The sequence below is a fragment of the Ceratotherium simum genome, chromosome 3 (assembly GCF_057802395.1).
Source record: "Ceratotherium simum simum isolate JZ-2026a chromosome 3, ASM5780239v1, whole genome shotgun sequence".
In the NCBI taxonomy this organism is placed as follows: Eukaryota; Metazoa; Chordata; class Mammalia; order Perissodactyla; family Rhinocerotidae; genus Ceratotherium; species Ceratotherium simum.
This window is the reverse complement of record NC_141902.1, coordinates 79,386,030-79,399,192: the sequence shown is the minus strand read 5'-3', so window position 1 is coordinate 79,399,192 and position 13,163 is coordinate 79,386,030. Positions and strand designations below refer to the sequence as shown.

The 13,163-nt window shown below is 43.5% G+C and overlaps 1 protein-coding gene and 1 long non-coding RNA gene across 2 annotated transcripts; one reads left to right on the top strand and one right to left on the bottom strand.

Annotated features, from left to right (window-relative positions):
* Nucleotides 1–987: 987 nt before the first annotated feature.
* LOC147917661 (uncharacterized) lies at nucleotides 988–6,496 on the top strand. The gene is given in 4 exon segments (XM_087429081.1): nucleotides 988–1,056; nucleotides 1,219–1,281; nucleotides 1,283–1,763; nucleotides 6,291–6,496. Coding segments are annotated over 4 exon segments (819 nt in total).
* Nucleotides 6,497–6,808: 312 nt separating this feature from the next.
* Nucleotides 6,809–10,931, bottom strand: LOC147917660 (uncharacterized). The gene is made up of 3 exons (XR_015551740.1): nucleotides 10,813–10,931; nucleotides 10,330–10,452; nucleotides 6,809–8,161 (listed from the first exon to the last, which is right to left on the bottom strand). It is a non-coding gene; the product is annotated as an uncharacterized LOC147917660 (long non-coding RNA).
* Nucleotides 10,932–13,163: the final 2,232 nt, after the last annotated feature.

Here is a 13,163-nt window from a genome sequence, read left to right as displayed (position 1 = left end):
GTGGTCTCTGGATTGGTTGGCTTGCATATGAAAGTCACACTTGCAGGTGAGTGGTTTGCTACCTCGAGGAATTAGCTAGCCCTGGGAGGGTGAGTCTCTCCAGGGTCAGCAAGACCCCAAGATGTCAAAACATCAGAAATGCATGGTTAACACAATGGAGTATGGTGACATAAAGTGATTTTCTCACGGTCACACATGAGGTCAGAAGCAAAAGCAGGAAAAGTCTTGTATTGTGGTTACCACCACAGGGAGTTTTGGTTTCTGAAAAATAAATCTTCCACCTGGATGTTGTAGAAAAATATCCAATTGCTTCTAAACCAAACTGGCAAGAACATTACAATAACCACAGATCTTTTCATCAGTTTCCTAAGTGGAAAAAAGTAAGAAACATTTGGGCTGCTTTAAATCATTCCTCATGACCTGCAAATGACTTAGGGTGACTCTTAGAGAGAAGACATGGATGATGTGAGTGGGAGAAGGACCCAGATGCCATAATTCACTTGTGGGCAGATGGAGAAGACTGGGACAGACAGCGCATGGGCGAGAGAAGAAGTGGTCACCTGCAGACCCAGACAGGAGTGTCCTGAGGTGACTCCAGGACCTGGGAGGTTCCGGGCAGGTGGACACATGAAGGCTGGCTTGGAGCAATTGTATTATATCCCACAATCCGCAGTGAGGCATCACTTGTGGCAGAGGCCTCCCCTGAGCCAACAATAATCCCTTTTTCTAATCTGGCCTCATTAAGTGAACACCAGGGAAAGGGGTCATTTACAGGATTGGATCATTTAACCAAGCTATCACATAGAAGTGTTCCAATTTCTAAAAGAAAAGGGACTATGCTACTAAGAAACAGCACTCAGTAGACAGTTTAAAACCAAAATGCCATCATGCAACAGCTGGCTTTGGCTACGCCCCTCTGCTGTCCATGGCTTTGCTGTAAGACCGTGTCTAACTCCACATTTGCGGTGGTGAGAAGTCCAGGGGGAGATGAGCAGCACAGATCCTGATACAGCTTCCAACGTCATGATGAGACCATTCGGTACAGATGGTGAGCATGTACGTCTGTAGTGTTGAAAATAATCATTTGAGGGAATGTAGGGGACCACCTGGGGAAATGATCTTTTGGGGATGCGAAGAAGAATTTAAATTGAACAGGAGTTAGCCAGCCTGCATCCCTTGTTAATCTTTCGAAGTTAACTGCTACAAGGGGCTAATTAGCGCTGCGCAATCCTCTTAGGCCATGACGGTCAGCACTGCTGGTCTAATCCGAGGCCTCCCTTCTCCCTGCAGATCTATAAGAACTCCAAACAGCAGGATGAGTCTGCCTCCAGATGCCTGTGTGGTGTGGAGACTGCCCACAGAGGCCGCAGAGCAGCAAGGCCCAGGAGGGAGGCATTTCACTGGCTCTACACCTGCCAAGATGGTTGAGAGAGGGGCCAGGTCTTGGTTCTATCACTGCGAGTCGACAACACAGAGAGAAAAGGAGAAGAGGAGCAAGCAGCTCTCGGAAATACTGCTGCGTTATAAAGAGAAGATACTGCAGGAATTAAACATGAGCTGGATGCTCCCACACTTGGTGTACGACGGCGTGTTCTCCTTGAAGGAGTACAAAGAGATCCTCTCTCGAGATTGCTATCGGAAGAGAGTGGAGTCCTTTTTTCTGAAGCTTTGCTCCAAAGGTCCAAAGGCTTTCTGTGCTTTCTGCTCTCATCTGGAGGAATTCTGTCCTTACCTGCTCACCTGCTTTTTCCTTTATTACCAAGGTAAGAATATAGTTTGCTCTGAAAATCAGTAAGCTTAATGATGGTCTAATCAAAATATCTGGCACCCCAGCCACACTATGTAATAATAAGCTTCAATGTAGCATTAATTTTTATTTTAATAAAAATATCTTATGCTTCTTTCTAAAATCTCAAGATAGAGAAGTAAATATCTATGATGCCAAATAAAACCTTACATAACCCCTGATACAACCCAGGCGATGATTTCAGTGGTTTAATAGAAAGATTTGCACCTTTCTTGTTTTACTGAGAACTTTCAAGTGCAAGGCATAAAATATTAATAGGTTAAGGAAGCTGGACTGAGCTTTCATTCTACAGGTGAAGGCACAAAAACAATCAGAGTTCCTTAAAATGTTACAGTTACCATACGACCCAGCAATTCCACTCCTAGGTGTACAACCAAGTGAAATGAAAATGTGTGTGCACACAAAAAAAACCTATGTAAGAATGCCCACAACAGCATTACTTATAGTAGCCAAAAGGTAGAAACAACTCACATATCCATCAACTGATGAATGGATAAACAAAATGTGGTATATCCATACGATGGAATATTATTCTGCCATAAAAACGAATGAAGACCTGATACACGCTACAACATGGATGAACCTTGAAAACCTCACGCTAAAAGAGAGAAGCCAGTCACAAAATGCCTCGTATTGTATGATTCCATTCATATGAAATGTCCAGAAGATAAATCCATAGAGACACAAAGTCGGTTAGTGGTTGCCAGAGGGTGGAAGTAAGGAGAATAGAGAGTGACTGCCAGTGGATACAGTGTTTCTTTTGGGGGTGATAAAAATGTTCTGAAATTAGATAGTGGTGATGATTGAGCACATCTGTGAATATACTAAAAACCACTGAACTGGGGCTGGCCCTATGGCATAGTGGTTAAGTTCAGCACGCTCCACTTTGGCAGCCCAGGTTCATGGGTTCAGATCCCGGGTGCAGACCTATACCACTCATCAGCTGTGCTGTGGCAGTGACCCACATGCAAAATAGAGGAAGACTGGCACAGATATTAGCTCAGGGTGAATGTTCCTCACCAAAAAACAAAACAAAACAAAAAACCCCTGAACTGTAACATTTTAAAAGGATGAATTTTATGATATATGTGTTATATGTCAATAAAGCTATTATTTTTAAAAATTAGCACAGAAGTCTTTTTAGCTGTTTTCCTTTCCTAGCTTTCCTATGATTGCTTCTCCCAAGTTCCCTACCTCCTTCCTTCTAAAGAGAAAGGATTCTCTCCTGCTAAGAGAGGGTTTGGGTTGGTCAATATAAAAAAGGAGTGGCGAGTAGAGGAGGGGAAGGTGAGCATGGGAGAGAAAAGCAGCGTACAGCTGGAGAGACGAGGAGAGTTTGGGGAAAGTGATGGCAGCAGATGTTCTAGGGCAGTTGTAGGAGTAAGGAAGGCAGAGGCCAAAGGAGATTCTTATTTGTGATGCTGTGGCCTGTGTACATGGGTAACCATTCAGGTCTTTGAGAACTGCACAAAAGAATTTAAGCTATTTTGAAGCAGTGTTTGGTTGTTGGTCTTCATTTGCCTGTAGCACTTCTCCAAGGCTGAACCATAGGGGTCCCAACTTTACAACGGTCACATATATTTTAAGATTTGACTGAATGGAAAAATTATCCTTGGTTTTTAGGACAGCTGTTGTGAATTATAGTCTTACAGTAAACTCCCATACCACAGCCCCCATAACGTTCAGTAAAATGGTCCATCAATTGAAAAAGTCAAGTTGGTAAAAATGAATATTTATAAATGATTTCTTATTTATACACTATTTTAGGCTGTCATATAATATATTCTTATAGCCTGTAATGTAATATAAATTTATCATAGAAGTGTTTGTTCATCCATTCATTTATTAACTCAATAAAATTTTATAGAGTACTACAGTAAACAAGACCAAGGCACTGCTTTATTTTTTTATTCTCAAGTCTTTTATTGCTATTAAATATCTATTATACATAAAAAAACTTTGATAAATATTTTTTACAATGTAATTTAAAATGCTGATAAGTCAAAAATAGCCTGAACATCTATTATAGTAATCATTTAACTTTTTAGGTAAGAAAAGCTCACACTCTACAGACTGAGTTTTGTTTGTGTATTTATTTGCTGCTTAATTTTGCTTGTAAAGAAATAACCTTGGCTGAGAAGGAAGAGGGAGAGGGAAAGGGATCAGGTGAGGTTTTAGCTATATCTTCAATATTTACTCGTTAAAACATTCTCAAGTGTATGTGTCAAAATGTTAACACTTGTTAAATCTAGAGTTGGAAACATGGATATCTATTATATTATTTTCTTTACTTTTCTGCATATTTTAAAATGTTCTTAAGTAAAAATAAAATTAGAAATATTTGATTTGAAAAAGAAATAATCTTACTGTGGTGGTGGTTACACAAATCTATACCAATGATAAAATTTTATAGAACTATACAACAACCACAAAAAAAAAATGAGTGCATATAAAAACTAGTACAATCTGAATAATGTCTGTAATTTAGTATTGTGCCAAAATCAATTTCCTGGTTTTGATGATTGTACTGGGGTTATGTAAAATGTCATCACTGAAGGGTACGTGGGAACTCTCTGTACTATTTTTACAACTTCTGTGTGAGCCTAAAACTACTTCAAAATTAAAAGTTGTAAAAAATCTATATAGCAATAACATTATCAAAATTTAACTGGAGACATTATTTTTGAAAAATAACATTCTAAAATGTTCCAGTTCTTTTGCTACCCGAATGTCATATCAATGGTGAGAATTTAGAGTTTTAAACTAACTTTTGTAGGTGATTCCCTAGGTAGAATTCTGGGCTGCTAAGCGAGTTCTTTGCAAAGGCTCACTTTCCTCCAGCATGGGGTGACCCCCCTGTGCTCCGTGGGCCTCGTCCTTTTTGGACGCCCCAGAAGGGGCTGCTTTATGATAAACTGTAATGACAACCACCTTCAGGAGGAAATCCATTTCCTCTCACTGTTGGCGGAGAATCAACTCGTGTAAATGTGGGGGAGGCTTTGCAGTTCTGACAACACAAAAAGGGCCGGCTGCCATCATTAGAAATACATGCTAATAAACACATCCCAGAATGACAGAACTAGAAAGGCTCTAGGTGAGCAGTTACACTTGGAGCTCTCTGCGGAAGGCAAATGATCTAATCCGTATAAAGGTAGGGGCAAGAGTCATTGCATTTCATTCAGTATCACCAGCTAGTGAGATCACAGAGCCCAGGAGCACTATAGTGTCTCAAGTTTTATGCCCACATTTTAATGTTGTTTGTGGACAACACGGGTTGTTACAGAAGGTCACTTGTGCCAACAAGGATGAAAAGAGTGCCCAACATCCCTAATTATAAGGGAAAAACCACGACATCGGGGCAAGAGGCTCATCCCTATGGCAGTGCCCACTCCTTACGGTGGCCACTGCATTTCTCTTGTTCCTGCCCCTGACCCATTGGGAGGAGGCAAGATCTAGCTGGAAGGAGAATTTCAGTGTGAGCATACAAAGAGAGCTCAGGGAGAGAGGAGCCAAAGCCATCCTCTCCCACAGCCCGTCTCTTGAGGTGAGTCTTTCCACAACGATGCAATTTGATGTGACTGCACAGGTCACAATATGTCTGCACCTCACAGGTTCAGGACCCAGCCCTGGGCACACACGGATGGATAGGATGGGGACTGCCCTCCAGGAGCTCGAGGAGGAGAGGGACATGACAGGAGGTGTACATGAGGGCAAGGGGCAGTGCGGGGCAGGGGGTGGGCCAAGAGGTTGGTGGCATGGACTTTGGATGCTGAAGGGGCCCCACAGAAGGTTTTAATTGGGGTGCCATCAGCTCTTTGCTAGGGAAGATTGTCTTTTGTGCCTGGTGGGAGGTGGGGAGAAGAGGCTCATGGGGAACAAAGTCTCAGAGGTTTTGATCGAGTGTGGGGAAGGTGCTGGCCCAAACAAGGCAGAAATCATGGTCAGGTCTTGGGGAGGAAGAAAATGAGTTTTACTGGTGAGTGTTAAAAGCCGGCAGAACCTCCCTGTGACTCTGGCTCCCAAACCCAAGCCAGACCAAACTCAAACCCAAACCCAAGGTCGGGAAGGTCATGCACATCATTGGTCAGCAGTTCAGAAAGAAGTCACTTTTGAAAGGGATTCCGGTTCCTCCTTTTCCTTCTTCCCCTATTACCATGAAACCCATTTTTCTATATTGCAAAGAAATACATATATTTCTCTCCAACCCCATAACGAGAAAAATACCAGCATGCACTTTTGAAAAACTGCCACTCTATTCCTAGCCAAAACGAGCAATTATTTATTTTGCATGACTTGTAATGACCCATTTTTCAATGAATTAATGGATGTTTCTTTAGAAAAAATGTGAACTGAATAATTTTCATCCTTTTATACACAATTTGGAATAGCCAAATCTCCAGCAACATACAACTTTAGAGAAGAGTTGCAACAAATGGGTGAGCTTCTTGCCAGAACGGTGATACCTGTCTATATTAAAATACAGAGCAAACCCATAGGATCTTACAAGATGCACCTGCAGCAGAAGAAGAAGGAAGGACTGGAACTCCGCCTGAAGCTAGCGATGCCCTGGAGACTGAGGATCAGGAACAAAGCCTTCGATTATTTCACAAGTATGTTAACATTCTCAGTGTGTTTGCAACCTTTAAAAAGTCCTATTTTCTACTTTTCATTTTCTTCCTCCTCATGTAGTTCTCGTTCCAGTGTGTCCTCTGGCCATTTGCATATCATTTTGCTGATGTCCACATTTTCCAGGACGTGCCCAGGCCCCTGTGTGACTCCTTGGCTTGTTCCACAGTATGAAAGGAATGGTACTTGGAGAGCACCATTTTATTGCAGGCTGTTGATGCTGTTGAAGTGTGCACCAGACTGTCCTTAGTTTTCGTTCTTTGTTGGAGCCCCAAACAGGCTGATGCTGCTCATCCAGCGCATCCCAGATAACTATGCGCTTCAGCAGTAAAATCCTAAAATCTGAATAGGGGGTCAAGAATTGTGCGGTGATGCCCTCAAATGTGTTCTAACGCCCCCCCCCCCAAAAAAATACCCTTCAATACTCAACTCCTTATCGGACATTCTGGAGTTGCTCAAATATGAGTGGCCTTCATCTGCTTTTTTGGCTCACAAATTACGTGTTTTATGGGCTAGAATAAAACTTGAACTGCGGTAAGCCTTCGTGGTCATTTCTTGCAGATACAGACTCTCTAATAGGAAGGATTTGAATAAACCGAGCACTCAAAGCAACCATTGAAATGCTTCCTACTCCGTTCAATGTACTTCCCCCCTCCAAAAGGCATGGTGCAAACCACTAGTTTTCTTCGATTTACTTATGTTTTGCTTATAAAGAACTAAGTTATGATAATTAGTAAGTATTGTAGAAAAGTGCACAAGCCAACATTTACTGTGTTTAATTAGCATATCTAATGGATTTTACCATTCATCAGGCATATTAATGTAAATATGTATTTGGGGCCCCATTTTCACAGTCTATTCACTTAGACAGTACACATCCTGCTTTCTGTCCTTTTAATGGCTGCGTGGAGAACCATGTAGTCTCGGGGCAAAGCTCTCAGAGGTCCCCGAGCCTGACCTGGGAGGGCTGGGTTCCCTGCGATGGCAGCTCCTCTGGCAGGGCCAGGAGGCTCTCTCTGGCTGAGGCTGGGTCGGTGGTTCAGGGGTGGAGACCATGACATCCTGCCAGCCCTCTCCAGCAGGCTGAGGTTGGCCCCCACTGATCACAGTCCTTCCCGGCACAGGATCCTGGACTATAGTTGCCTCTGGGGTTTGTCAAAGAGATGATTTCTGTTTCTTGTCTCTTCTACTTCTTGTTTTCAGTAAGGAGAAAGGGACAGATAGATACAGATATGGGATACATAGATATAGAGATAGATATAGATATAGAGATATAGAGATAGAGATAGAGATAGATAAAGATAGAGATAGAGATAGAGAGAGGTAGAGATAGAGATAGAGATAGAGATATAGGTGGTCTAGCAGTTAAGATTTGGCGCTCTCATCCCCTCAGTCCAACTTTGTTTCCTGATCAGGGAACCACACCACCCACTTGGCAGTTGTCATACTGTGGCTGCTGCGTGTTGCTGTGATGCTGAAAGCTATGCCACCAGTATTTCAAATATCAGCAGGGTCACCCATGGTGGACAGGTTTCAGTGGAGCTTCCAGACTAGGAAGAAGGAATTGGCCACCCACCTCTGAAAAAATTGGCCATGAAAACCCTTTGAATAGCAGCAGAGCATTCTCTGACATAACACTGGAAGGTGAGAGGATGGCACAAAAAGACTGGGCAGAGTTCCACTCTGCTGTACACAGGGTTGCTAGGAGTCAGAATCCACTTGATGGCACTAACAAACAAACAAAAAAATAGATACATATTTATATGATATATATCTATATACATACACACACATATACATACACACATATACATATACGGAGAGAGAGAGAAATTTATTTTAAGGAATTGGCTCATGCAACTGTTGGGGCTGGCAAGTCCAAAATCCATAGGACAAGCCCCATTAGGATGGAAATTCAGGTAAGTGTTGATGTTGCAGTCTTGAGTCCAAATTCCAAAGGGCAGCAGGCTGGAAACTGGCAGGTTTCTCTGTTGCAGTCTTGAGGAGAGTTTTTTTCTATTTCAGGGAACTTCAATCTTTGCTCTTAAGGCCTTCAACTGATTGGATGAGGCCCACCCACATAATGGAGGGTAATCTGCTTTTCTCAAAGTCTACTGGTTTAGATGTTAATCACATCCAAAAAATACTAGCACAGCAACATCTAGACTCGTGTTTGACCAAACAACTGGACACCATGACTGAGACAAGTTCATACATAAAAATAAGATACAATACATCAAGTATTGTGTAGCCTCGGACAAGCTGTTTTCTAAACCTGAGTTTCTCTTGTGGAAAATGAGGATAATGAATAGTACCTGGCTCATAAAGTCGTTGGGGGCATTAAATGCACAAAAACGTGTAAAGCAGCCTCCTCTGATTCATTTTTCCCTTTTTCTGCCCCAAACTACTGTTTGCCTGGCATATAGTTGGCACTCAACGCATGCTAAGTGGTTGTTGACTCAGCAGCCTGCACGCTGCATTTTTCTGCTTGGCTCTGGAGTGGTCTAGGAGTAGAGATCTGTCTCCCTCCTGCCCCCTGCTGCCAGCCTCAGGCCCTTCTGAGTTTGAGACTAGGCTAATAATACTCCTGTAGTTCCATTTCCAAAGGAAAAGGTATAGCCAACCCCACCTGCATCCCTAGGTTGGCCCTCCTCTTCATAGCCATGACCTATGTTCTCACCAGCCTCTCTGACCCCCTCTTCCCTTTCTGCTATGCTTATCTTCTCTCTAACTTCACTGTCCTTTTCTAGCCTAAAATTCTAAATAGGATACTCCCAACCCTGCTGCAGAAGATGTGGAGAACCTTCCCTGCTGGGGCCATTGCTGGACATTCTGTCTGTATTGGTTTATCCTTATCTCACTCCTCTCTCTGAGTTCACTGTTTATTGCTGACAGTTTCTGCATACTTCCCTGCACTCTCCCAACTGTATCATGCCATGGTTTAAAGAATTAAAATTGCCCCATGTATTGCATAAATTCTAGAATAATGGTTGTCCATTATTAAGTTAACCTACAAGGTGCAAAATGTAATCCCTATTTTGTTCATAAAAACCACCTGTAACATAGATTTTCCTGCATCAGTGAAACATTGGTCTAAAATTATAATTAACATCATCATCCATACTCAAGGTGAAATTTAGTTCTGTGGAAAATGCACTTCATTAAGATCACACCACTAATAACAGTATGGTATTATTAAACATCTATAGGGTCAGCTCTTAAATATGCCTGTGGAGGAGAGTAGTAATATAGTCACTGCCAAAAATAACTTATATTTGGGTTCTGAGTTAATGAATAGGTTACGGATATACTACGTGATTTTATCAGGAAGTTGGGAAGTTTCTTTCCTGAATGGGTTTTGCCACACTAACATCAAAATCAACTTTGATTCCATCGGCTGTCAGAGGGTATTTCAACTGCACAGACGTTTGCTGCACAGCTGTCATTGTGAGAGTCCTGCTCTGCACCCTGTGGGATCACATGCTCTCCCCTCACCCTGGAGCTCACCACCAGAAGACAAAGCAGAATGGAATACGACATCTACCGCACGACAGGTGCAAAAGTCGGGCTGAAGTGAAGTCCCTCAGAGTGGATCACTGCCACTCAGCCCTGAGACCTGATTTCAGAAAAATTACAGTGCATGCTTTGTGATTTTTATCTCTTCATTCCAGGAAGGGCTAGAGAGAGGAAAATCAACCGGGACACAGCAGAGTTTGCTTTTCCTCCTTTTCCTGTTCATTCACTATCAAAACAAGAACACTACTTGCTCACAGAAGCATACATTGAAGAAAAATAAAACGGTGGAGAGAGAAAGTCATAATTGATTTTGAGCTTCATCAGGGGATAATCTCAATTTTTAAGAACAGAGAATAAATCAGAGAAGCTTCTGCCCTTACCCACGCACAGTGTTATGATTTCACCAAGGCAACAGTATCCAGGACCTTCAGATCCACCAATGAGAAGCTAGCAGCAGCGGTCCTCAGGACAAGCAGGTGGCAACCGGGGACACAGATGTCAAGCTGCATGATGATAAGGATGCAGGATGAAGGGAGAATCAAGCCAATGTTGTGTTTCTATTTACAAACATTAAATGCATTGAAAACAGAACAATGTGGGACAAGTGGAAAGAAATGCTGATCACTTTTTACACCTAAAATTTTTCACTTGTGAAGAACGACCCTCCCTCTGGTGTCCATTGATAATTCTTAGTGGATCTGATGCTTCCATGGAGTACTGAGGACTTTCCCATCACACCTACAGCCTGCAGGTTCACAAGGGGTTTCCACACATTATCTTAAATCATTTCCCAGGCACCCCAAAGTGCAATCATCCCCAAGTCACAGGTTTAGAAACCGAGCCTCCGAGAAGAAGTGACTTACTCCAGGCCCCGAGGTCTGTGCCCATTCCAGTGCCCTGCTGCCTCCAAGGATCTGCTGTTCCTCATTCACAGGGTGTGTGCCGGACACAAACCTAAGGATGCGGCCAGTCTGGTACTTAACACCCTAAGGATAGAAAGAAATGTGGTCTCTTGCCCACCAAGTCTCGCTGTGAGTTGGAAAGGGCCAACCTGCCCCGAACCCGACTCAGCCCCCTGGGGCATGGTCATCTTGCTGACAACGTGTGCAAGATTCAGGCTCTGCAGTTGATTGAACCATTGGGAATCTCAGTGTAAAATTCCCCCCATCCTCCATGGAACAGACAGACCTGGGCAAAGGGAATGGGCCCCTATGTTTCCATACAGCCTTGCACTGGCCCTATTTTCATGCTTATCACAATAGATTGATTGTTTCCACTAGTAACCCTCTTCCCACAGCCCTCACCTGCAGCACCTCCCCGACACCACACACACACACACACACACACACACACACACACACACACACACACACGGAAAACAAACCATTTAAATTCTCCTTTTAGTTCTCAGAGTCCAGTACAGCCTGGGAGGAGCTTGCTGGTTAGCTTGCAGCCAGCAGAGGTGGAAGATGAGCACAGGGGGCCTCGTGTTCCTTCTCGAACCTACTCTGCACCCCACCCCCCACCGCCCTTGTTAAGGTTGCCTGTGAGAACAGTTCACATCTCTTGTCCTTTCATTGGTATTTCCCTCGACTTCCCTGGCGCAGGCTCCCCGGTCACCCCCTGCTCACCTGCGAACCTTCTCGGCTCCTCTGCCGGATCCTGCATCCTGGGGCTTTTCCAGGGCCCAGGCCTCGGTGTTGCACTTCTTTCTGCATGCTATCCCTGATGAATTCATGGGCCTCTACCCCTGTGTCTCCGAAATTTGCATCTCTGCCCTGAAGCCCAGACGCTCCGATTCAATGCCTACTCACCCAAGCCCCTAGCAGTCTAGCAGGCAGGTCAAACGATGCAGTAAAACCACCTGGGGACTAGCCCGCGCCACGCCCTCGACTTGCTCAGGTCTCAGCAAATAGCAATTCCATCAAAAACCTTAGCTATTCCTCCTCTCTTCTCTGTCCCTCACCCCGCCTGCCACGTACCAGTAGTCCTGCCAGCTCCACCTTCAAACTGTATCCAGGACCTGACCACCCCTCAGCACACCGCACTCCTAGTCACGGCCACTGCGCATTCGGATGGCTGCAGAGCTTCCTAACCGGCCTCTGCTTTGTCCTTGATCCACAGCCTACGGGGCCACAGCAGGAGAGAGACAGATTTTAAACACGTAAATCAGTCACTTCACTGCCCAGCTTAAAGCTCTCCAGGGGCCTCCATCACACCAGGATCAAGTCCATACTCCTTAAAATGGCCTCGGAGGCCCTGGACCCGGATCCTGGATGCTCGCCTCCCCGACTGCTGCAGGCGCATCAGCCTTTTGCTGGTTCTCGTTCTTGGCTCCAGACTCAAACTCTCTCTTCCCTGGGACCACTCCCCTCTCGCCTCCCCTCTGCACAGCACATCCTTTGCTTCTTTCTTTTTTTTTTTTTTTTTTTTTCCTCCAAAGCATATCATCACCATTTATTCCCTTATTACTTCATCATCCACTTCATGTAATTCCTTTGATAACTCCCTAAACACGTTAGCTGGAAAACAAAGATGAAGAATGTATGAACAATTTACTGGATTTGGGCACAGCTTTTCCACTTTACAGCAGAAAGGCAATGTACAAATATTTTTTATATCCTTTAAAAGTATTAAATTTGTCTTTGGTTACCTTTTAGAGAGTACTTTTGTGTATGAACTATAATGTTATATATGGTTTGTTTGTTTGTTTGTTTGTTTGTTTTTGTTTTAATTTTTTGTTTATTGCAGTAACATTGGTTTATAACATTGTAAAAATTTCAGGTGTACATCATTGTACTTCTATTTCTGCACGGACTACATCATGTTCACCACCAAAATACTAATTACAACCCATCACTACACACATGTACTGAATTATCCCTTTCACCCTCCTCTCTCCCCCCTTCCCCTCTGGTAACCACCAATCCAATCTCTGTCCCTATGTGTTTGTTTATTGTTGTTATTATCTACTACTTAATGAAGGAAATCATACGGTATTTGACCTTCTCCCTCTGACTTATTTCACTTTGCATTATATCCTCAATGTCCATCCATGTTGTCACAAATGCCTGGATTTCATCGTTTCTTATGGCTGAGTAGTATTCCATTGTGTATATATACCACATCTTCTTTATCCATTCGTCCCTTGATGGGCACTTAGGTTGCTTCCAAGAACATCGATGCGAAAATCCTCAACAAAATACTAGCAAAT